This window comes from Brassica napus, chromosome A8 (assembly GCF_020379485.1).
Source record: "Brassica napus cultivar Da-Ae chromosome A8, Da-Ae, whole genome shotgun sequence".
Classification (NCBI taxonomy): domain Eukaryota; kingdom Viridiplantae; phylum Streptophyta; class Magnoliopsida; order Brassicales; family Brassicaceae; genus Brassica; species Brassica napus.
The window spans coordinates 13,874,831-13,899,380 of NC_063441.1; the positions used below are offsets into that span (position 1 = coordinate 13,874,831).

At 37.1% G+C, this 24,550-nt stretch overlaps 4 protein-coding genes and 1 pseudogene across 5 annotated transcripts; 4 read left to right on the plus strand and 1 right to left on the minus strand.

The window, feature by feature from the left end:
• Nucleotides 1-1,124: 1,124 nt before the first annotated feature.
• LOC106402438 lies at nt 1,125-7,139 on the plus strand (annotated as a pseudogene).
• A 166-nt stretch (nt 7,140-7,305) lies between these two features.
• Nucleotides 7,306-10,677, plus strand: LOC106403174 (pentatricopeptide repeat-containing protein At4g33170-like). Its single transcript, XM_013844016.3, has one exon. The coding sequence runs from the start codon at nt 7,511-7,513 to the stop codon at nt 10,463-10,465; it is 2,955 nt and encodes a 984-aa protein (XP_013699470.2). The 5' UTR covers nt 7,306-7,510; the 3' UTR covers nt 10,466-10,677.
• Nucleotides 10,678-10,680: 3 nt separating this feature from the next.
• On the minus strand, nt 10,681-12,069 carry LOC106405199 (uncharacterized protein At4g33100). The gene is made up of 4 exons (XM_048738880.1): nt 11,714-12,069; nt 11,368-11,498; nt 11,074-11,158; nt 10,681-10,945 (listed from the first exon to the last, which is right to left on the minus strand). The coding sequence occupies exons 2-4, from the start codon at nt 11,460-11,462 to the stop codon at nt 10,850-10,852; spliced, it is 276 nt and encodes a 91-aa protein (XP_048594837.1). The 5' UTR covers nt 11,463-11,498; nt 11,714-12,069; the 3' UTR covers nt 10,681-10,849.
• A 2,171-nt stretch (nt 12,070-14,240) lies between these two features.
• Nucleotides 14,241-18,694, plus strand: LOC106404833 (aminopeptidase M1-like). The gene is made up of 18 exons (XM_013845497.3): nt 14,241-14,511; nt 14,783-14,928; nt 15,029-15,131; nt 15,251-15,437; nt 15,516-15,609; nt 15,679-15,832; nt 15,926-16,030; nt 16,117-16,233; nt 16,310-16,423; nt 16,512-16,694; nt 16,774-17,053; nt 17,137-17,258; nt 17,332-17,429; nt 17,531-17,708; nt 17,791-17,905; nt 17,979-18,046; nt 18,121-18,276; nt 18,362-18,694. The coding sequence occupies exons 1-18, from the start codon at nt 14,296-14,298 to the stop codon at nt 18,539-18,541; spliced, it is 2,616 nt and encodes an 871-aa protein (XP_013700951.2). The 5' UTR covers nt 14,241-14,295; the 3' UTR covers nt 18,542-18,694.
• Nucleotides 18,695-20,170: 1,476 nt separating this feature from the next.
• LOC106406495 (IQ domain-containing protein IQM1) lies at nt 20,171-23,526 on the plus strand. Of its 2 annotated transcripts, XM_013847175.3 has the most exons (10): nt 20,172-20,425; nt 20,553-21,024; nt 21,107-21,406; nt 21,492-21,606; nt 21,720-21,785; nt 22,098-22,186; nt 22,273-22,360; nt 22,448-22,678; nt 22,760-22,861; nt 22,948-23,526. In XM_013847175.3, exons 2-10 carry the CDS (start codon nt 20,606-20,608, stop codon nt 23,314-23,316), a joined length of 1,779 nt encoding a protein of 592 aa, XP_013702629.2. In that variant the 5' UTR covers nt 20,172-20,425; nt 20,553-20,605; the 3' UTR covers nt 23,317-23,526. The 2 variants fall into 2 exon arrangements, with proteins under 2 accessions (XP_048594838.1, XP_013702629.2); XM_048738881.1 differs by lacking the exon at nt 21,107-21,406 and having other exon boundaries at nt 20,171-20,425.
• The last annotated feature ends 1,024 nt before the right edge of the window (nt 23,527-24,550 follow it).

Below are 24,550 nucleotides of genomic sequence, written 5' to 3' on the forward strand. Positions count from 1 at the left end.
TGCATGGAGACTACGAGGAGGACCAAATTCGAGCACCGGTGTGGAGATGACGACTCCACGGCGAACAGATCCGAACTCGTGGTGTGGAAGAGGAAGATGGCACCTGTTGTTTAGTTAGAGTTAGATAGGTCTGAGACAAGAGATTATGCAGCGTTGGAGCATTTCACATTGGGCAGTACCGGCCCTGATAGGAAGCATTAGAAGCTGTGGCTTCCGACCCGAAATAATATATAAATTAAACCGACCATTTATTTATATAAAAGTTCTCTGTAGCGCAATGGTTGAGGTGTGGGTAATAGTTTCTTTAAGTGGTGAGTTTGAACTTCCTCCCCTACAAAATCCATTATATATTTAAAATATACTTATTTTCACGGCTCATAATTTTCTTTGAGCTTATGGCCTTCAGATTCAATGGACCGGCACTGACAGTGGATAAGAGTTTTGTGGCCATTTTTGGCCAAAAAATCGGGTTCTTAATTTTTTTTTTGGATTGTGCTTAAAATTGAATGTAATCGAAAAGATCTATCAATTTAACTAAAAACAACATGAAAATGTGATATTTTGTTACAATATCTATGGCCAGTCATGAAAGTGTTGCATGAGAATTAAAACAAATTGAAGGAAGAAAATGATTATAATTACAATTTTACCATTATTAAAAAACCAAAAAAACAGCCAAAAAATAAGATTAAACGCCGAACACTGTTGTGTTAAAAACTTCCCTTACTAAACCACTATATGTCTTATTCATAAAATGTTTCGTAACCAACTTAATATATACAAAATGTATCCGATTTATTATTTATTAAAAATACTTAATACTAATCCCAACATCCATATTTTTTATGTACAAAATATCATGAATAAGTTATATAAAATATGTAAAATACATTCCAAAAAGCTTTGTGGAGATGGATCATTGTGTTTTTCTGTGTACAAAGTATCAAAAACAAGTTAATTGGTGAAATTATTGAAGGTGAACCCTCCACGAAAACATGAACCCATCCACGAGAACATGTCCACACTAAATCTACAATAACATGTTCACAAAAACATGCAAGCAAGAACATGTCTTCACCAAACTGTCCGCACTATCTCATCCATAAGCATACTAAAATTGATAGGCATAGCAATATTATTATACAGATCTATATTATATGTTTTCGCATCAGTCACCAATCCACAACTCTATCATCCACAACACTTTGCATCAATCCACGACTCTTTCGTTCACAAAACTTTTATTAATAAATTAAAATTTTAATTTTTTTAGAAAATATCAAAGTATATATATATATGGTTATCAAAATGTTATCTACAATTTTTCTGTCCATTTGATATTGGCTGTTATCCATTTGATGATAAATTTATTATATATGAATGATTATTAGACATGTTAGGAAAAGAAAAGCTTTAAAATTTTGTCATGAAAAAAATGGATGAGTTTAAGGAAATGTTATGATAAATGATGAATCAGATCCACAAGTCATCCGTTCAATTCACAAATCGTCTATCCCTAACTCACATGTCCACAGAATTAGAACTCATGTCCAAACATTGTTTATCCACAAAAAAATATTTATTAGTTACTAAAATTATCAAAATGGATGTTAAGTATAAAAAAAAACAATTTAGAACAAACTATACCAAATATATTTATTTATGTATTTTAAATTTTGAAATACAGTCAAAATAAGATATAAGGGATAATGTACAATAAAAATACAAAAGAATAATGTAATAAAACCTTATTATCTACCGTTAGATCTTCTTGATTCTAAAGACATTCAATTCTTAAATATAAAATTGTTACACATTTTGTGTTCTATCGTTGTATTCTAAATCATTTGGTTACTTTAACCTAACCAAACAGAGACAAATAACTTGGCGTGAGGGCATAAGGGTCCGTAAAAAGACAGTTGTCCAAAAAAAATATACCAACTGGCTCATTATGTTTCTACGCGTTAAAATAAATTTAAATGTGTCTTATATGGTAAATAATTCTTTCGTTTCTAAATGTATCTTAAACATTCCAATCTAAATGATCCGATTCAATCCAAACCGAAAACCCAAAATCGAAATAGATCCGAATCGAGAACCCGAATGTCCAGCATTAGTCTCTCTAATAAAACCACACAATACCGCAGTTATCTATTGGCTTCCTATTCACCACTCCATTTTCCCCAACCCTCATTTCTGCAGCTTGGAGATCAGTCTTTCAAGGTTTTTGGATTATATTATTATTTTTTTAACGTTTTTCCTTTTACTAATTAAGAGGAATATGATTCAGATTATTATTCAAATCCTATTAGAGATATGTCTTATTTTTTAGTATAAATATGCATATGATCTCTTGAGAAAAGTTTGATTGATTATTTGATTAAAGAAGTTGTGTGTTGCCTAGAACCGAACTTTCCTTAGACTAAAAGCTAGCGAGGATGGAGGAAGGTGAAGAAGCCGCAGGCGCTGAATTGAAGCGCTTATGGTCATCTAACAATGCTGAGGATGGTACGATGGAGGAGGAGGACGATTCGGACCACAAGCGTGCCAAAGTGCACTCTTCCCTTGCGTTAGCTCTCTCTCTCAACTCCCTTTTTTACTCACTGAATCTTGATAGAAACCAAGTTTGGAGCTGCCTCAGCTTTTGACCAACATCCTTTGAACTGTCATGAATCCTTTTGAGTGTTCTTTTGTTTGTTTCTTTTTGTTTTAGTGAATGCCGGTCTGCTTCCGGGATATCTTCAGATGCTTCTGGTTCGTCCATGGAGAGAACTGTTGCATCTTCTTCTCGGACAGATACTGCTATGTTCTGCCAGAATTTCATCTTGAATCATGGTCGGAAAGATGATGATTCTCAAGTTTATATTGATTTGACTGCTGACCTCTTACATGTGGTATACACACTCTTGCATTTTAAGATAAATCTTTTCTTTTTATAGATTTTTTTGTAATTTTTTTTTTTTCATTTTCAGGTGTTCTCGTTCTTGAATAGCATCGACCTCTGTCGCTCTGCTATGGTATGTCGTCAGTGGAGAGTAGCTAGTGCTCATGAGGATTTTTGGAAGGTCTTCAACTTTCAAAATATGAGGATTTCTATCAAGCAGTGTAAGTTGTTCATTTCAATACATAATGTTAAACGTTGTCTTCTCTGTTATTTTGTTGTGTACACCTTGAAGGAACTCTGAGAATTGATATTGAGTCTTGGACTATTATACATTTGTTTGATATTTTTAGTGAATACAATAACTTGTATGTTGGTAAACATTGGATGCATTCATTCCGCAACCTTTAATGGCCTCTCTAAGAGAACTATGTTAGCTCAAACTTGTATTTTCGCAAGAGGTTAATATATAATTAGAGTGAAGTATAACCATTGGTTGCTTTTGTATGGCAGTTGAAATCATGTGCCATCGCTATCCCAATGCAACTAAAGTGAATCTTTATGGTGTTCCTTCTTATGTCAGCAACAGTCTGGCTATGAGAGCAGCTACTACTTTGAGGTATCTGTCTTCTTTAGCCTTGAATATGATTTCATAAATTAAACTTAATCATATATATCCATTTCGTCTGTTGTTTCAGGAACCTGGAGGTCTTAATTATAGGAAAAGGTCGTCTCTTTGAGGAAATTTTACAGGTATTGAGGGAGTGTAATAGGTTGAGGAGTGTGACCATAAGTGAGGCTCTTCTAGGAACTGGTCCTCTGGAAACATACCTAATTCATGATCGGCTACGTGAACTTAAAATTATAAAATGTTGCGTTATGCGTTTGGATATCAGGTGAAGTTGTTTTTTTTCCATATTTGTTTTTTTTTATTCTCAATTTTTATCTATCATATTAGGTGTCAGCAGCTCAGGTCTTTATCCTTAAAAGGAAGCAACATGGCAGTGGCGATGCTTCACTGTCCACTCCTCCAACATCTTGACATAGCCTCGTGCAGTAAGCTCCTAGATGTTGTAATCCGTTCAGCTGTCACTTCGTGTCCTCTATTAGAATCGCTCGATGTTTCTAAATGTTCCCATATCAGTAATGGAACTTTGGGTGAAATAGCCCAGGCTTGTGCTGGTCTCCGTAGGCTTAATGCTTCAAACTGCCCCAGTATATCATTTGAGGTTGGTGTCATGTTATTTTCTATCTGCTGTCTCATACTTGTTTTCTGACTTGTTTGACCTTTTCTTCTTTGAAGTTAGTACATCTCCCCATGTTGACAGTTCTCAAGCTTCGTAGCTGTATCTCTATAACATCCGCGTCTATGACTTGGATTGCCAACAGTCCAGCGCTGGAGGTCTGTGTCTGTTTTTTCTTTTTCTTTTTTCCACACACATACACATGCACACTGTTCTACAACCTTTAACTAAAGACCACTGTTTCCAGTTAAGTTAATCTCACATATCATCTAATTACAGGTTTTGGAGCTCGATAATTGCAACATGTTGACATCTGTCGCGTTGCATCTCTCCTTCTTGCGGCGTTTAAGACTAGTAAATTGCCCCAAGTATAGCCTTCATCTTTTGTTCTTCTCTGGAAAAGTTTTGCTATCATTTCACACAAGTGTCCTCTCTTTTCGCTGCGTTTTAACAGATTCACAGAGCTGAACTTGCAAAGCACCATGCTTTCATCAATCACTATTTCAAAGTGTCCAGCTCTTCAACGAGTCACAATCACTTCCAACGCCCTAAGAGTATGCGCTGCACTTAGTTATCATGATTTGTTAATACAGTTTTGTTCTAAATAACCCCTTAACATTTCTTCATTTTTGTTGCAGAGATTAGCTATCAAGAAACAGAAGAATTTGACAACATTAGTTCTGCAATGCCCGTCCTTGCAAGAAGTGAATCTCACTGGTTGTAAATCACTGTCCAACACTGCTGTATTTAGTGATGATGGTGGATGCCCAATGCTGAAGTCATTAATTCTTGACAACTGTGAGGTGTGTGATACAGTTTCTAATTGTTCTTTTGGCTGCAGCTAACTGCTACTTTATATGATGAATATAGTGAAATATATATATAGTTAATTAAACTGGCTCATATTTTAATTTATCATCTTGTAGAGCTTAACAGAAGTGAGATTCTGCAACTCAACGTTATCTAGTCTGTCTCTTGTTGGCTGTCGTGCTGTTACTTCTCTTGCGTTGAATTGCCCTCGCTTAGAGGGGATCTGTTTGGACGGATGTGATCATCTTAAAACTGTATTCTTCAAGTCTGTGAGTGTTTCTTCTCTCATATCACAAAACTGACTTTTCTTAACTGATGGATTTATTACTTCTCCCTTGACCGTTATGGTTGTGATTAGGTTGCGGTCCGGTCTCTAAATCTAGGAATATGCCCAAAACTGAGTGTGCTCAGAATCGAAGCGCCTTATATGGTGTCCCTTGACTTGAAATGTTTCGGTGGACTGTCTGAAGCATCCATCATTTGTCCTTTATTAACATCTTTAGATGCGTCTTTCTGCGGGTAATTCTTTATTGTATGTTATTTTTTTCATTTTCATGATCGATTTTATGCTGATGCTAATCAACTTCCCCCTCCCCATTGCCTTTCAAGGAAACTGAGGGATGACTCTCTGCCTGCAATCACTGCTTCTTGTCCACTAATTGAGTCACTGCTGCTAATGGCATGCTCTTCTATAGGCTCTGATGGCTTTTCTTCCTTGAAAGGCCTCCAAAATTTGATTGTTCTTGATTTGTCGTATACTTGGGTGATGAATCTGGAGCCCATCTTCAAGTCTTGTATTCAACTGAAGGTAGTTAAGACCTTATGACTTGTATAATTTTTTCTTTCTGTCTGCAGTAGAGCATATATACTTATTATTCATTTCATGAGAACTTCATTGCATATTTTATTGTTTAGGTACTCAAACTACAAGCCTGCAAAGATCTTACTGACTCATCACTGGAGCCTCTTTACAAAGAAGGTGCATTACCCGCACTTGAAGAGTTGGACCTGTCTTATGGAACTCTCTGTCGGACTGTGATAGCTGATCTACTTGCGTGCTGCACACACTTGACCCATTTGAACTTGAACGGCTGTGAAAACATGCATGACCTTGATTGGGGTTCAACCAGTGTAGAGCTATCTGATTACTTTGGTGTATACAATTCAAGTGAGAATACTCAAGAAGAATCAGCTGAAACATCCAACTGGTTACTGCAAAACCTCAACTGTGTGGGTTGCCCCAATATCAGAAAAGTGTTGATACCACCTGCAACTAGGTTTGATCATTTATCATCACTGAACCTTTCGCTATGTGTCAATTTAAAGGAGGTTGATCTCGCTTGTTCCAACCTGGTCTTACTTAATCTAAGGTATGAGAGGATTTACAAGTTGTAATATGACTTTGTTTCTTTAGTTCTCACAGAAAAAGATTGGTGTTACTCCATTTGCTAATTAAATTTAAATTCAAAAAATGGATTGTTTTAGCAACTGTTGCTCTCTGGAAGTACTGAAGCTTGGCTGTCCAAGATTGTCTACTCTCTTTCTTCAGGTAATGGTTTTATTCCACAGTTATATCTTAATTGTTTTGGTTTTAAGCTAGTTAAATCACATGGGTTTATATATGTTCAAGATATATATCTATAGTTCCAGTACTTGTGCACTAAACACATTTTTGACACCTTTGTCTTTGGTAGTCATGTAAAATGGATGAAGCAGGAGTTGAAGCAGCTATATCAGGATGCTGCTCACTACAGATACTGGATCTCCGTCTCTGTCCAAAGGTATTATTAGTAGGGGAGTGTTAATTCGATATCAAAAGTTAAACAAATAATCCATGGATCATAGAAGGGACTTATAAACTTTGAAAACCATCTCTTTGTGATTTAACAGATATCTCCAGTGAGCATGGCGAGGTTCCAAACAGTGTGCCCTAGTTTGAAGCGCGTCTGCAGCAGAGTCCTGATCTATTGAAAGACCAGGAGGTTGCATCGAATGTTTTATACAACCTCTAAATTATACTAAATGCTATGTGTGTGGTGTTTGAGATGTAACTAATGGGTCCAAGTCTCGAGTTTCAGTAGTGCTTATAGGCCTCTGGAGTCTGGAGCTATGGCCTTGTGTTGTGTGATGACACAAAAATCTTTACTTTTGTTTTGTATTTGCTTTGACTACATCGCTGCTACTCATATAACAATATTATTCTATTTTCTTCTCTATAATAGACTAAACCATTGGAACAAAACTTACTTACTCTATTTTTGTAGAAATTACGGAGGAAAAAATAGATTTGAGTTGGAAATCGTCGTCTAATAAATTGCTCCAAATATACTGTGATTACCATTCCAATCAATATGATTTACCATCTCAATCAAAATATGATAAGTCCGTTTTTTTTTTGTTTTCTATCAGTAATGTTAGTGAAATATTTACACTTGAATAAATATAAGTTCAGACTCTTTTCATCATTCCTCATATTCTTTCTCTGACAAGAAGGGTAGCGTAGAGATATGTCTCTAGTTTCGTGACGTGCAAGTAACGTCGCTCAACTTCAAAAGGCTACATTTTTAAACTTACCATGCAAGCAAGCCTCAAAGCCATCCCTTTCTCCTTCCACAGACCTCCCAGATTCTACTATCTCCTCTCTTCTCATTCTCTCTCCCCTTTTCGTCTCACTTCTCCTTCGCCATTTTCTTCTTCTTCTGCTTCCTCACAATGGTTCGGCTTTCTACGCGATGCCATCTCTTCCTCGGACTTGAGGCTCGGGAAATGCACGCACGCACGTATCCTAACCTCCGAAGAAAACCCAGAACGGTTCTTAATCAACAACCTCATCACAATGTACTCAAAGTGCGGATCACTCAATTACGCTCGCAGAGTGTTCGATAAAATGCCTGAAAGAGACCTAGTCTCCTGGAACTCGATTTTAGCTGCCTATGCCCAGTCTTCCGAACATGTTATCGACAGCACCGAAGAGGGTTTTGTTCTTTTCCGGAGTTTACGACAGAACGTTGTGTTCACCAGTCGAATGACACTGGCTCCTCTGTTGAAACTCTGTTTGTGTTCTGGATATGTGTGGGCTTCAGAGGCAGTTCATGGGTACGCTTGCAAAATCGGTTTGGACAGTGATGAGTTTGTTGCCGGAGCTCTTGTTAATATATATCTGAAGTTTGGTATGGTTAAGGAAGGTAGGGTTTTGTTTGAGGAGATGCCTGAGAAAGATGTGGTGTTATGGAACTTGATGTTGAAGGCTTATCTTGATATGGGTTTTAAAGAAGACGCAGTTGAACTCTCTTCTGCATTCCATAAAAGTGGCTTGCATCCCAATGGAATCACTTTGCGTTTACTTGATAGAGTTTCTGGTGATGATTCTGAAGGAGGACAAGTGAATGGTAATGATGCTTCAGAAATACGATCCAAGAACCAGATATTAACAAAGTATCTCCAGGGAAGTCAGTACTCATCTCTTCTCCAATGTTTTGCGGATATGGTTGAGTCCAACTTGGAATGTGACAGTGTCACATTTGTTTTGGTGTTATCTACAGCTGTTAGGTTAGATAGTTTAGCATTAGGGAAGCAAGTTCATTCTATGGCATTGAAGTTAGGTTTTGATTTGATGCTCACTGTGGCGAATAGTCTAATAAACATGTACTGTAAGCTGAGAAAAGTCGGCTACGCTAGGACTGTTTTTAACAGTATGAGTGAACGAGATTTGATTTCGTGGAACTCAGTTATCTCCGGGTTTGCTCAAAGTGGCCTAGAAGTGGAAGCAGTGTGTCTGTTTATGGAGCTCTTACGTTGTGGCCTCACACCAGACCATTATACCATGACCAGTGTTCTAAAATCAACTTCTTCTCTCTCGTTGAATAAACAAGTTCATGTTCATGCAATTAAAACTAATAACGTTGGTGACAGTTTTGTCTCTACTGCTCTGATAGACGCCTACTCTCGGAACAAGTGTATGAAAGAGGCAGAGGTTTTATTCTCGAGGAATAGTTTAGATCTCGTCGCTTGTAATGCCATGATGTCTGGTTACACCCAGAGTAATGACGGCGACAAGACTCTGAAGCTCTTTGCTTTGATGCATAAACAGGGAGATAGGTCTGATGATTTCACGCTTGCAACGGTGCTTAAGACATGTGGTTCCTTGTTTGCAATGAACCAAGGAAAGCAAGTCCATGCTTATGCGATCAAATCAGGATACGATTTAGATCTATGGGTCAGCAGTGGAGTGTTGGATATGTACGTTAAATGTGGAGATATGAAGGCAGCACATTTTGCTTTCAATTGCATTCCTGTGCCAGACGATGTTGCTTGGACGACTATGATCTCAGGATGCATAGAAAACGGAGAAGAAGAGCGAGCTTTTCATGTTTATAGCCAGATGAGACTCATGGGAGTGTTACCTGATGAGTTTACAATAGCCACACTTGCGAAAGCAAGTTCTTGTTTAACAGCATTAGAACAGGGGCGTCAGATTCATGCAAATGCCCTCAAGCTGAACTGCTCAGGTGATCCTTTCGTTGGAACTTCACTTGTGGACATGTATGCTAAATGTGGAAGCATAGACGACGCTTATTCTTTGTTTAAACGGATTGAAATGAGGAACATCGCCGCCTGGAACGCAATGTTAGTAGGATTAGCTCAACATGGGGAAGGCAAAGAAGCGCTCCAGCTTTTTGAACAGATGAGATCTTTGGGTATAAAACCTGATAAGGTCACGTTTATCGGCGTTCTCTCTGCTTGTAGTCACTCAGGTTTAGTATCCGAGGCATACAAGCAGATCAAGTCAATGGATCGAGACTACGGCATTAAACCTGAAATAGAACACTACTCTTGTTTAGCTGACGCGCTTGGCCGTGCTGGACTTGTCCGAGAGGCTGAGAAACTGATTGAATCAATGTCCCTGGAAGCTTCAGCGTCAATGTACAGAGCTCTTCTTGCAGCTTGCAGAGTTCAAGGGGACACAGAGACAGGGAAGAGAGTGGCCACTAAGCTTTTGGAGCTAGAGCCATCGGATTCATCAGCTTATGTGCTTTTATCCAACATGTACGCTGCTGCTTCCAAATGGACTGAGGTGAAACTTGCCAGGACGATGATGAGAGGACAGAACGTGAAGAAAGACCCGGGGTTCAGTTGGATCGAGGTGAAAAACAAGATCCATCTGTTCGTTGTGGACGATATGTCAAACCCTCAAGCCGAGTTGATATACGAGAAAGTTAGAGATGTGATCAGAGACATCAAACAAGAAGGGTATGTTCCTGAGACGGATTACACACTTGTGGATGTGGAGGAAGAGGAGAAAGAGAGGGCATTGTACTATCACAGCGAGAAGCTGGCTGTTGCTTTCGGGCTTATGAGCACTCCTCCAGCCACACCGATCCGTGTCATAAAGAATCTTCGCGTCTGTGGAGATTGCCACAATGCGATGAAGTATATAGCGAAAGTGTATGGTAGAGAGATTTTACTGAGAGATGCAAACCGGTTTCACAGGTTCAAGGATGGTAAATGCTCATGTGGTGATTTTTGGTAGTGGAAGGTTGGACAGAGATTAAGTTTTTGATTTACTCAATAGTTGACAATAGATTGTAATTTACACTACACACAAGTATCTTGTTTCCAGCTCCTCCAACGCAGTTTATGTCTCCTTTCTCCTGTATTTCTCCGGTATAAATCATGAGACATCGCAGGAGGCAACATCTCTAGTCTTCTTGCTATCTATAAATAAGTATATATTTCTTCAATGAATAATCAGGAAGTGATTTTATTTTTGAGGCTGTGTGGGTCAAATAAAGAATACAACATTCTCCTTCTACTTTGATTAGTACTTGTATGCTTTCCTATAAAAAAAGAGTTGCTCAATGGAGCTGTTTCAAAGAGACAATGTCACTGAGAAACATTAAGTGGTCATGTATCATCATCGACTGGATTCTTTTGAATCAGCTTGCTTTGTTGGATTCAGCTCACTATCAACCTCCAACATGCGAGTGAGAATTTTACCATCTAAATTCTCCTGTTTGAATACATGAAAAAAAAACAAAACTACTCAGAAAGAGAAGTTTATGGAATTGATTAAGATGATCAGACAAAAACATGAATATAGCTGAAGAAAGAAGAAGAGAAGTAGAGTGGGTGAGTTACCGAGAGACATTCTCTGTACTTATTCCACTCAGCAACACACTCTTCTTTATCCCATTGCCCTTTAACAAACTTCTCTGAGTACCATCTGCAGAATCAAAGATAAAAGGATGCAACTTTCAATGGTTTTGGATCAGAGTTATACACTAACCAAAAGATTTCATATAAAGGGAAGTACTTGAATCAAAAGACCATATATGCCTCAAAATAGATTCCATTTTGGTTCACCATTGCTAGCTACTAAACACTTAAACAAACACTAGAGAATCTCTCTCAAAAGGAAAAAGGAAAACTCACTTATTGAAGCAGTTGTGGTAAGCAGTTCGCAAATCTGCGCAGGGAGAGGTAGAGGAGCGAGTTGAAGTTGAATCCTTTTTCTTCAACAAGCCCATTGTTTCAATCACTTGTGACTTTTGAGCTTAGTACACCTATATACGTAGTTCAAAAACTTATATCAATTCGAAGAAATAAAGAAAAATGTGAAACACAAGAACCTTATAAAAGCTTCATCAAGAAGCATGACGAAAGAATTTTATTTGTCAAAAATATTGTACTCATGATTAATATAATGATCTCTCTTCAAAGATCAAACAAACATATATCAAATATAGATGAAAGTCAAGGCCAGAAGCAGAAATGTTACCCTGATCAGAACGGAACAGGTGGAAGACTAAATTTGATTAGACAGGACAAACAAGAAGAAGATGTCTGAATCTAAACCCGTAAACCTCAGCCTCGACGACGCCTGAAGCTTCGGAGGAGTGTGTGAAAATCTAAACGACGCCGTTTTACTGCAGCAAAAGCCCTATGCACGCCGCGTTAATACAGAATCCCATGGTTAAAGCCCATTAGCATATTGAGCCCAGACTGTTTAGGCCTGTTTATTCTCGTGGGACCAAAACACACAACACTGTCAACGTCAAACGTTACACGAACTGGAATCACTTCTGGTCATGTCATTATCGAGCGTGGCGTTACATCAAACTTTTTTTTTTTGCATTTTTTTTTTTGGTTTAAGGTTAAGCCCTTTACTTTCGGCTCTATAAGGGAAATTTGGCTGTATAACCTTCAAACAAATTATAATTCATTCTATGTCTAAATACCCTAATACACCAATACACCATGCATCTTTTATATAATAATACTACTATGCCCTCTTACACAACCGGTAAAACCTGTAAACTAAAAAAAACTAAATTAATAATACTTACCTTACACACATACAACGTGGCCTTTGGAGAATCACATACCTTGTAGAACGTGGATTGTTTCTTCTCCATTTTTGATCCACTGTGTAACCACCAAAACCATTTCTGGAGTAGCTTTGCCTATGAGATGCCCATCTGCAATGACTCGCTTCGCTACTGACAAAAAGCTTTGCGCATCTGAAATCTATGGAGTCGCCGACAACGTAAACGGCACCGCCGCAAGGTTCGTCACCTCTTCCTTCAATCACCTTAATCTTTTCGGTTTACGAGGCGGTTACATGTACTATTCTCACGGATGTTGCCAGTTACACATATCTTTCTCGCTGTGAATATCCTTGAATTGATCGGAGAAGATGAACAGTTTTTGTAACATTGTGTTCTATTCTATTTTATGCGTATAGAATAGAAATGTAAAACAATATGTATTATGAATGTTTTATTCATGTTATGTAATGTAAAATAGTCTGTTACTATATGTATTTATCATGTATCGTTCCAGTTGATGATTAATAAAGAAGGTGTTATTTTCTTCACCAAGTACTATACTATGTATTTTTTTCCATTCTATTTGGGTTTAGAGTTTATATTTGGGTTTAGGGTTTATTGATTAAGATTTAGGGTTTAGTATTTGGAAGGTGGGGTTGAGGTTTGATGGTGACCCTATCATGTATCGTTCCATTTGACGATTAATAAAGAGTGTTCTATTTTGTTCACCAATATGTACTATACTATGTATTTTGTTTCATTCTATTTGGGTTTAGGGTTTATACTTGAGTTTAGGGTTTATACTTAGGTTTAGGGTTTATACTTGGGTTTAGGGTTTAGTGATTTAAATTTAGGGTTTAGTATTTGGAAGGTAGGGGTTGAGGTTTGGGTTTAGTGATAGCCATAGTATTTAGGAGTTGGGATAGTGTTTAGTATTTAAAGATTATGGATGTGGTTTTAGTATTTCTATAATACTTAGTGATTAGGGTGATTAGTGACTAGAATTTAGGGTTTAGTATTTAGAAGGTGAGGAGGTATGGTTGGGGTCAGCGTTAACTTCTTTCATGCAATCATAGACATTTTATAGTTTCACCAATATGTACTATGTTATTTATTTTGTTCTATTCTATTTGGGTTTTGTATTTATATTTGAATTTTGGTTTATAGGTTCTTGCCTAGGGTTTAGATTTACTAAGTAAATGTTTGGGTATAGTAAACCATATTATATACATTCTATTTGGGTTTATACTTCCTTGATTAGGGTTTAGCTTAATCTATTTATTTAGGTTTAGCGTTTAGGGTATATTTGGATTAGGGTTTAGTGACTGGAATTTAGGGTTTAGTATTCAGAAGGTGAGGGGTATGGTTGGGTCAACACTAACTTCTTTCATGCAATCATAGATATTTTATAGTTTCACCAATATGTACTATGTTATTTATTTTGTTCCATTCTATTTGGGTTTTATGTTTATATTTGGGTTTAGGATTTATATTTGAGTTAGGGTTTAGTGATTAGAGTTTAGGATTTAGTATTTGGAAATTTATGTTTTTTTGGGTTTAGGGTTTATACACTTTTTATTTTTTTTTTAAATTATGTTTCTATCTGCTCATTCTACTTCATATAGTAAATAAATATGTTATAAGTAAATTTGTGACATGAGTTCTTTTACGTGATGTGTTTGTAAATAATAGTGATTCATTATTGACCAGCAATAAGAAAATTTTGGGTGGATTAAATTGGTACGTGGCTGCATGTGTTTCTATCAAATAAAGTAGTATTTAATTTAATCTTTACCCTACGTTATTTACCAAGTCATATCTACCAATACAATATTACCGGATGATTAATGAAAGAATGAGCAGAACCGGATAACAATTGGCATAAATGATAGATATTACATTACGTCAAAATCAATGCTACTCACTTAATTTTGATGCCAAAGTTGGTTATTTAGCAAATTGACCCTATATATAAAGCCTCCCTCCGTAAGAGAAAAAATAACACACACAATAATCATTCGTTTGCACGAAAATGGATAAGTTCAAAGGTCAACCTCGTCTCCCTAAGTTCGCCGTCCCAAAACGATACGATCTCCGTCTCATTCCCGATCTCATCGCCTGTACTTTCACCGGAACAGTCTCCATCGATGTAGATATTGTCGCGGATACTCGCTTCATTGTTCTCAACGCAGCTGATATCTCAGTCAATGATGATTCCGTCTCCTTCACGCCTCTTACCTCCTCTAAGGTATAACTATATATACAACGCTCAGCTGATCTATTCCGATAAATGTGGTTAGGTATCACGTTCTTGATGAGTTGTGCTGTTACATATATTTTTCATGATTAGCTTCTCGTTTTCATGTGGATTGGATTTAATGGAGAAAATATTTGACTGTGTTGAATTTATTTTTACATACTTCATATATTATCCAGACAGTAGAATCATTTACATCTTGTTGCTTCTTGTCTGAAACTCAAGGGATTTAATATGCTTCTTTTTTTTTTTGGTTAAGCAGGCCCTTGCAGCTCCGAAAGTTGATCTCTTTGAAGAGGATGAGATTCTGGTGCTCGAGTTTGCTGAGATTCTTCCCCATGGAGTTGGAGTTCTACAACTTGGGTTCAGTGGTATACTTAATGACAAACTGAAAGGATTCTACAAAAGGTAGTAAATGTTTTTTTTTTAACACAAAGTAAATGTATATGTATGAAAATTACATCAATAGGGGTTAGTCCTCTTAGTATCTTTTTAACTTTTGGTGCAGTACCTATGAACATAATGGTGAAAAGAAGAATATGGCAGTTACTCAGTTTGAACCAGCTGATGCTAGGAAATGCTTCCCTTGCTGGGATGAACCTGCTTGCAAGGTTTATATTCTGCATGTTCTTTCTTTTTGCATCTTCTTTCATCAGCATGAGGATATTAAAAGTGGTGTATTATTTTTTCTTATGTCTTTATCTATCTATATTGACACATTTTGTGACAGGCTACCTTCAAGATCACACTAGAGGTGCCTACTGAATTAGTGGCTCTCTCTAATATGCCCATTATGGACGAGAAAGTTGATGGGAATGTGAAAGTTGTCTCTTATCAAGAGTCACCAATTATGTCTACATATTTGGTAGCCATTGTTGTTGGTTTGTTTGACTACGTGGAAGATCATACATCCGATGGTAATATTCATTTTATTCCCCACTACTATTATCTTATGTACTGACAAAGCACTAAATCAAGTTTCATATTTTGCACAGGGATCAAAGTGAGAGTGTACTGTCAAGTGGGCAAAGCTGACCAAGGGAAATTTGCATTGCATGTTGGTGCAAAAACTTTGGATCTGTTCAAAGAGTAGGTCCCTTCATCAACTTTTAGGCTTGTGTGATATTCATTGCAAAATGACTCCAAATATTCTTGTAGGTACTTTGCTGTGCCATATCCTCTTCCCAAAATGGATATGATTGCGATACCGGACTTTGCTGCTGGAGCTATGGAGAATTATGGTTTAGTTACATACCGTGAAACAGTTCTTCTCTATGATGAGCAACATTCAGCAGCTTCTAACAAACAGAGAGTACTGCAAACATTTTCTAATTATCCTCTTAGAAGAATCTTTCCTTGTGTGCTTTTGCGCAATTATCTAAAGCTTTTAATTTTATCATGCTAGGTTGCAATTGTAGTTGCCCATGAACTGGCCCACCAGTGGTTTGGTAATCTTGTCACTATGGAGTGGTGGACTCATCTATGGCCGAATGAGGGTTTTGCTACTTGGGTACATTACAAATCTCTGTCTTTGTATAAACAAAATGATTTTGAGTTTTGTTGTGAAATGTAACGTTTCTCTTTTATCTATTTCAGGTCAGCTACTTGGCTATTGATAGTTTGTTCCCTGAATGGAAAATCTGGACCCAGTTTCTAGACGAATCTACTGATGGTCTGAGGCTAGATGGGCTTGAGGAGTCTCACCCTATAGAGGTAACCAAAACAAGTATCTATGTTTGTATGTGGCAGTGGCTCATCCAACTATACCATATTATGAAAATGTCCTCAGGTGGAGGTTAATCATGTTGCTGAAATTGATGAAATATTTGATGCAATAAGCTACATGAAGGGTGCATCTGTCATCCGCATGCTACAAAGCTATCTTGGTGCTGAAGTTTTTCAGGTTATTCTCTTAAAAAAGCAATTTTAGGACTATTGAGCTCTAATGTCTACAAAATTTCTTACCCTACTCATATGGTTTTGGTGAGCAGAAGTCGCTTGCTGCATACGTAAAGAAACACGCTTACTCAAACGCAAAGACAGAAGACCTATGGTCTGCTTTGGAAGGAGAATCAGGAGAACCTGTGAACAAGCTCATGAGTTTTTGGACAAAACAAACAGGATATCCTGTTGTCTCAGCCAAAATCAAAGATGGGAAACTGGAACTTGAGCAGGTTTCTTACATATAACCCTTAGGTTCAATATGATATTTTATGCATGATCAACTAACTAAATTCAATTTTAAAACTACAGTCTCGTTTCTTGTCAAGTGGTTCTCCTGGGGAAGGACAATGGATTGTGCCAGTAACCGTGTGTTGTGGTTCATATGACATGCGCAAAAACTTCTTGTTGGAATCCAAATCTGGAGTGTATGATCTAAAGGAGTTATTTGGCTGCTCCATTGCTGATGGTGCATGGATAAAAATCAATGTCGATCAGGCTGGATTCTACAGGGTGAAATATGATGACACCCTTGCCGCTGGACTCAGAAATGCAACAGAGAACCAAAGCTTGACCTCTATTGATAGATATGGTAATTAAACCTTTTAAAGTTTTGTTTTCTGGTTGACATAATTGAACTTCTTTGGAGATGAAATAACATTTTTTCTTTCACAGGTATTTTGGATGATTCTTTTGCACTTTCTATGGCTCGTCAGCAGTCTCTGGCCTCTTTGCTCACTTTGATTACTGGTTACAAGAAGGAACTTGACTATACTGTTCTGTCAAACCTCATTGTTGTAAGGATTCTTTTTTTTGTCTTTAATTTTTTCCTGGTTCATGTCCTCTGGCTCTTACCCTTCCTCCATACAGATAAGCTACAAAGTTGTGAAGATTTCAGCAGATGCAAATCTAGAACTCATGTCTGAGATTAAACAACTTTTCATCGGTGTTTTCCAGTTTGCTGCTGGGTAAGTTCTTTTACCCATCTACAGAATTTAGACTAAGATTATATGTTTTATTACCAATGAAAATGGAAACGATGTTGTTACAATGTTCTTTGTTGTTACAGGAAACTAAGTTGGGAGCCAAAACAAGGGGAGAGCCATCTAGATGCTATGCTGAGAGGGGAAGTTCTAACTGCACTTGCTGTGTTTGGGCATGATGAGACACTAAAGGAAGCAACTCGGAGATTTGATGCATTCTTAGCTGATAGGAACACTTCACTTCTGCCTCCTGACCTTAGAAGAGTTTGTTCCTTATAACATAATCCAATTAAACTTTAAATTGGAAATGGTGACCTTATGATTGATTGAACTGTGTGTTTGGCAGGCTGCTTATGTTGCTGTAATGCAGAGAGCCAACAAGTCAGACAAGTCTGGTTACGAGTCTCTTCTGAGAGTTTATAGGGAAACAGAAATGAGCGAGGAGAAAACAAGAATCCTAGGTAACTAATCTCTCAATAGAAAAAAAGAATTTAAATTAGTCATTTCAACTGCTAATGTTTGTTTTTTTTGCAGGTTCTTTAGCATGTTGCCCTGACCCCAGTATTGTTCAAGATGTTCTTACCTTTGTATTGTCTGATGAGGTATATACATAGTAATGATTTTACTTTCAACTCTGTATATTAGTGAATAATCAATATTATTGATAATTGTCCAGGTCCGTAATCAAGATGCACTTTATGGGCTCTACGATGTAAGTTGGGAAGGACGTGAAGTAGCCTGGAAATGGCTGCAAGAGAAGTGGGAGTACATTGAGGAGACATGGGGTTCCGGATTTCTCATAACACGCTTCATAAGTGCACTTGTATCTCCGGTTTGTTATTCTTACATTCGTCCATAAACATCTCTTGATTTTTATGTTCTGTCATTGATTCCTCGTTTATGTCCATTTGTCTCAGTTTGCCTCGTTTGAGAAAGCGAAAGAAGTGGAGGAGTTTTTTGCAACGAGATCAAAGCCTTCTATGGCAAGAACCTTGAAGCAGGGCATTGAAAGGGTTCATATTAATGCTAATTGGGTGGAGAGTATCAGGAAGGAAGACAATCTCACTCAGCTAGTTGCTCACCTCTCTTCAAACTAAAAGTTTTAACTCTTTTCATGTTCGGTTATTATCTCCCTGAGTTAACTAGAAAAACATGTGTGCACTATGCAAACCTTTGTTGTTTCTTCTTCTCAACACAGAATGAAGTTTCTTTCAAAACTTGCCATCAATGAAGTTTCCTTTCTCTATATACTGTACAGCTTTTGAGGATGATAAGGGCCATTGATTACTAGTTTTATCTGCAGGAATAAATCTTGGTTCATTCTCTGTAAAGCAACTAACGACCAAGCTGCATTAAAGAAGAGAGAAATCAGAGTTATATATGCCAGTGCCATGCTATCTTCAAAAATTTCTAACACAAAAATCAATATACTTGCTTTTGTGACTATTACCATTACCATTACCAGTCACTCTGTCTCAAGTTGAATCTCTAAAACATAAAAGTTCAAAAAAAATATTTTTATGTTTGAATAATCGTTTAGCACAAAATTCAAAAATCTTGCATTTTGCTATAGTCTATAGGTAGTTTTGTATGTATAACTTAACGCTTCACTGAAATCAAGACTAAGAACAATAATATATATATATATATATATATATATATATTTTTTTTTTTAAATCATTTGTATTATGTGTTGTATACTTTTTGACTAAAGGCTTATTATGTGTTGTATACGTATAAGTATGAAAACGAGAATACGTTTAGTTAAGTGTAAAATGATGTTAGTATAACATAACATTTTTAGCGATAATAAAGATGATATAAAACAAGAATACAATCAAACTTGTAAATTTGAAGTCTCTTAAATCTTTGTGCACCGCTAAAAAGACCAGTATTTACTAGGCGAGATGTAATTCAGCCAATACAACACATTATAAACGCAAAAAAAAAAAAAAAATTCGCTATCAAAGTATGGTAAATTTTTTAAGATTAATAAAAAAAATAAAAAATTGAATTTTGAAACTACTATAAATATAGATTTAATGGATTTTAAATTTATTCACATATAATTAATATACAAATCTAAACAAGTATTTGCATTAATTCATTTTTGCTCTTGAGTTTATTTGTTTTCTTCGAATTGATCGCATTGGTTCGTAAAAAAAACCTTATCAATCTACATTTACTTTCAACATTGACAAATATTAAGCCTAATTTGTAAAGTTAACTCACATTTAGTTGACGAATAAATTTGTCAAATTACAAATATTCTAGAAATTAGAGCAGTTTTCCACAAATAGAACCCTTCAGTTCCAAGAAAGCCAATCGTAAGTTAGTAACCAACTAACAAGTGCAATATAAACCACATGCACTCTAGACAAACATGCTTGACCCGCACGCGTCGACTAGTCACAAAGTCATGACAAAGATATAATAATATAATAACTTTCGACGACACATTTTCTTTTGAACACCAAACACATTTAAGGTCTTTAGGACCAGTTGTTAGTTATATTTCTATTGGAAAAACCAAACTCAGAATATCAAATTACTAAAATTAATTAAGAGTTGAAATAAATTATGTGTATAGTCATTTTCTCAATAACTTCCATGAACTTACCTTCAGTAGCCTCCATATCTAATAGGACCCCCACATCCTCTATTTTCTCCTAGCCCACCCTTTTTTTTATAATATTCAAATGTTCATCTTTCTCAGACACACCAAGTTTGAATCTTCCGTCTTCAAAGATTTTGTAATTAAGACTTTTACTCTATTACTAATCTTCCAACTGCCCACACTACACATATCTATGCCTACATATCTATATAAGTCTTCTTCAACCTATGTTGGTCATATTCAATTATTCATATCCATCGTTTCCTTTTCTCCACATTGTTTAAAATTTTAATTGTTTGTAGCTCATCTTTCTCTTGGTGCCATTTGTTTGGTTCTTCTTCATCTACGAATCACTTAACAAAAGGTAGTTGTTGGGATGTCTGGACGATATGATTTTATCAATGTTTGGTTGGTGTAGCTACTATTAATAAGACTATAGTTTTGTTTCAATTAATTTAAAGTCTGATACTCATCTGTATTGACGTGTACAGGAGGTTTCTATATTAATATTTTTTTGGAAGTATCCTCTGGCTTTATTGTGTCCATGGGTCTTGAAGTTGGCTCCCTTAGCTTGAAAATTAAAGACGGAGGCTTGACTTCAAGAACCAACAGTTTCAACAGAGATAACACTACTCACCAGAACTCTCGTAAGATTAATCGGAAACCAACTATGCAGCGGTCGTTGAGTTTCAACAGCTGGGAGGTTCCTGAAGAGACCAAGACTGATTCAGATGTTGAGGTCTTTGAGACAAAGAAGTCAACGCCTAGCACTTTGAATGGAAGAAACTGTGAGAGAATCCAAATAAAGAAACCTACGATTACTCCCCCTGAGCCTTTTGTGTTCTTCTCACCTAGACCAGTCACCGAGCTTGATGCAGCTGCAACTACCGTACAAAAGGTATACAAGAGTTACCGGACGAGAAGGAACTTAGCAGATTGTGCTGTCCTTGTAGAGGAGCTCTGGTGAGTTACTTGATTGATCTTCTTCTTGTGATGCCTTGTAAAGATGTTTACACTAATCTAAGTGTTGCTTAAAATGTTGTAGGCAGAAGAGTTTGGATGCTGCAGCTCAGAAATTGAGCTCAAATACTGAGGAAACAAACAATGATTCAGGTTTTAAGGTTCTTGAGACAAAGAAGTCAACTCATAACACTTTGAATGGGAGAAACTGTGAGCGAATCCAAATAAAGAAACCCACAGTAACTCCACCTGAGCCTTTTGTGTTCTTCTCTCCTAGACCAGTCACCGAGCTGGATGCAGCGGCAACTACGCTACAAAAGGTGTACAAGAGTTACCGGACAAGAAGGAACTTAGCAGATTGTGCTGTCGTCGTTGAGGAGCTCTGGTGAGTTACATAATCCATTTTCATCTTTTTAATGTCTTTTAAAGGTGTTTTAACTTAACTGTTGTTATTGCTTGTAACGTTGTAGGTGGAAGACTCTTGATGCTGCAACTCTGGACCTGAGCTCTGTGTCTTTCTTTGAAAAAGAGAAACACGAGCCTGCTGCTTCAAAATGGGTGCGAGCTAGAACACGAGCCGCTAAGGTCTGACTTCATTTTCATAAGTTCTTTCTCTCTATTTAGTTTTACGTCAAGGTGTTATAAGTTTCACTATTTCTCGTTGTTATGTAAAAATCAATGTGGTCTCAATTTTGTAGGTTGGGAAAGGCTTGTCAAAAGATGAAAAGGCTCAGAAATTAGCTCTTCAACATTGGCTTGAAGCGGTAAGTACCCATGATAGGGCTTGTTAAGAAACATATTGATGAATTTTGTTGAGTATATCCGTGATTTAAACTTTATAAAACAAAAATTTAGAGAACAAAATACGGTTGAAACAAATGCATGTTTTAGGGTGTCTATTAATGGTGTGAATAAATAAATTATAATCTTGAAATCTACATGTAATAATCTTCAAAAAAATCGATATTTATTTTTTCTTTAGCAAAACGATTTTCCTAATCTTTAAAAAATCAGAAGTGGTCAGTTCCTCTTTGATGATTGAATCTAATCTGATTGTACCTTTCTTGTATGAGCAGATTGACCCACGTCATCGTTATGGCCACAACTTGCACTTCTATTATGATGTCTGGTCAGAGAGCAAGAGCTCACAACCATTCTTTTACTGGTTAGACTTTGGTCTAAAAATTCATCTTAGATCTTTATGTGTTTGAAACTGTTCTAAACTCTGTTTCCATCTATTTGAAACCTAAGGTTGGATATAGGAGACGGCAAAGATGTAAATCTTGAGAAACACCCAAGAAGTGTTCTGCAAAAACAATGCATCAGTTATCTTGGACCAGTGAGTTTCTTACACGACACTAGTTAGCTAGGTTTACCTTTTTGATTACGTACTCATCACCCTTTTGTGGTTCTTTTAAATCTGTAGATGGAGAGAGAAGCATATGAAGTGATAGTGGAAGATGGGAGACTAATGTACAAACAAAGCATGGATCTGATCAACTCAACTGATGAATCAAAGTCCATCTTTGTACTTAGCACGACTAGAACCTTATACGTAGGGAAGAAGAAGAAAGGCGTTTTCCAGCACTCTAGTTTCTTATCTGGAGGAGCCACAACCGCTGCAGGAAGATTGGTGGCCCGTGATGGGATCCTTGAGGTATTTAAGTTACATGTCTTGCTTCTCCATCGTGTATGAATCTCATCTTGTGTAAACTAAAATGGTCTTACTCCTCGTCAGGCTATATGGCCATATAGTGGACACTATCTCCCAACAGAAGAAAACTTCAAGGAGTTCATAAGTTTCTTGGAGGAGCACAATGTTGATCTCACCAATGTTAAGGTAAGGAAACAAATAAAAAACATTACATCCTTTCGTGTTCTTAACATCTTTGTATTAACGAGAGATAAATTTAATATGTATTGCAGAGATGTGCTGTGAATGAAGAATACTCGTCGTCATTCAAATCCACAGCTGAAGAAGAAGAAGAACCAAAAGAAGTATCAGAAGAAGTTGAGTTGCCTTCAGAGCAAGAAGAGAGAGCGAGACCAGTGTTTGATCCTGCGAAGAGACTTTCTTGTAAATGGTCAAGTGGATACGGTCCAAGAATTGGGTGTGTTAGAGATTATCCAGTGGAGCTACAGGCACAAGCATTGGAGCAAGTCAATCTCTCACCTCGTGTCTCACCAGCCTATTCGTATGGACCAATCCCATCTCCAAGACCGAGTCCTAGAGTGAGGGTTTCTCCACGGTTAGCTTACATGGGGATCCCAAGCCCTAGAGGTGTTAAATGCTAAAACTTACACTTGTTTAATGTAACTTGTTCTCCAAGAAAGAATAGGTTAGAAGAGGAGAAGCTAACCTCCATCTTTCTTTGTTCTTTTATATCTTTTGTATATTTCATGGATTGCAAGATTTTTTGTTGTTTCGAGTAGTTCTTTGTATGATCGTTTTGTGAGCTGTTTAGATCCAAATACTTGAATAAATAAAAACGTGGACGTTGTTCATAAGTCAGCAAAAAAAAACACATTCCTTTTTGAGCCATAAACTGATAAGAATCGTAATCTTTCTGGAGCCAAACGAGAAAACTCAAAAACGAAACTACAAGGATATGAGCAAAAGAAGATATGGCAAGCTAAAACTTCAGATGAAAGTTTCGTAGAAAGAGTTGAAACAAGTCAATGAAGCTTGTTTTAAATGCGGACAGAAACAAGTCAATGAAGCTTGTTTATGGATTTGAAGCAACTTCCTATTCTAAAGACCAATTTGTCTGAACCTTAACGCTCGCACACCCTAAACCGGTACTATATAATAACACAAATAACACCATTTGGAACTTCATATGAACACCGAGAGAGACACTTTTGTCAAGAACAAAAGCTTAAGCGCAAAACATAATCATTCATCCATATACCTAATCTTAACTGAAATGATTCGCAAATACACTTAACCACATATTTGAATCGGCTCTTACTTCCACCGCGAACCAGATCTAAAATAAGATTAATCAAGTGATCGAGCTCAAGCTCAACACATAGTCAGCTCTTCCACAACCCTAGACCATCAGTAAACCAAACGACACTAGCCGAAAAGAGAGCCACAACCAAGATACACTCCAAATAGCAGAGTCCAACGAGCTTTACCAGTGACAGATTCAAACCAAGCAGCCTAAGACCACCGCAAAGCTCTTGCCGGGGATTGCAGATTTTGCTTATCCAACCCATCTTAAGCGAGGAAAGACCAAGGGCTTGGATACAGTAGAACCCAACGACGGACTGATCTTGGTTTTAAAAAGCGATCGCTTCCTTGGCCATGGCGCTTGGCGAGGTGTAGTGGTGTACTCATCGCATTACCACCGCAAAGCCATGCGAGGCACACATGGCGCTCGCCATTGAGCGCATTACTATTAGTTCTAAGGCCCCTCTAGCGACGCCCCCATTGATTCTTCTTAAACCAACTTAGTTTTTACGTATCTAGGTTTCTAAACTAAACCAACTTTGGTTAACACGTAAGATGTGCCGTCTAATATAA

Excerpts from the sequence above, each read along its gene's own strand:
- LOC106403174 (XM_013844016.3), top strand. The coding sequence starts at position 7,511 with ATGCAAGCAAGCCTCAAAGCCATCCCTTTCTCCTTCCACAGACCTCCC.
- LOC106405199 (XM_048738880.1), bottom strand. The coding sequence starts at position 11,462 with ATGGGCTTGTTGAAGAAAAAGGATTCAACTTCAACTCGCTCCTCTACC. Across the intron at positions 11,159-11,367 it reads TACCACAACTGCTTCAATAA|ATGGTACTCAGAGAAGTTTG; the intron begins GTGAGTTTTCCT and ends TTGATTCTGCAG. Across the intron at positions 10,946-11,073 it reads AGTACAGAGAATGTCTCTCG|GAGAATTTAGATGGTAAAAT; the intron begins GTAACTCACCCA and ends GTATTCAAACAG.
- LOC106404833 (XM_013845497.3), top strand. The coding sequence starts at position 14,296 with ATGGATAAGTTCAAAGGTCAACCTCGTCTCCCTAAGTTCGCCGTCCCA. Across the intron at positions 14,929-15,028 it reads CTGAAAGGATTCTACAAAAG|TACCTATGAACATAATGGTG; the intron begins GTAGTAAATGTT and ends CTTTTGGTGCAG. Across the intron at positions 16,234-16,309 it reads AGGAGTCTCACCCTATAGAG|GTGGAGGTTAATCATGTTGC; the intron begins GTAACCAAAACA and ends AAATGTCCTCAG.
- LOC106406495 (XM_013847175.3), top strand. The coding sequence starts at position 20,606 with ATGGGTCTTGAAGTTGGCTCCCTTAGCTTGAAAATTAAAGACGGAGGC. Across the intron at positions 22,187-22,272 it reads TCACAACCATTCTTTTACTG|GTTGGATATAGGAGACGGCA; the intron begins GTTAGACTTTGG and ends TTGAAACCTAAG. Across the intron at positions 22,862-22,947 it reads TTGATCTCACCAATGTTAAG|AGATGTGCTGTGAATGAAGA; the intron begins GTAAGGAAACAA and ends TATGTATTGCAG.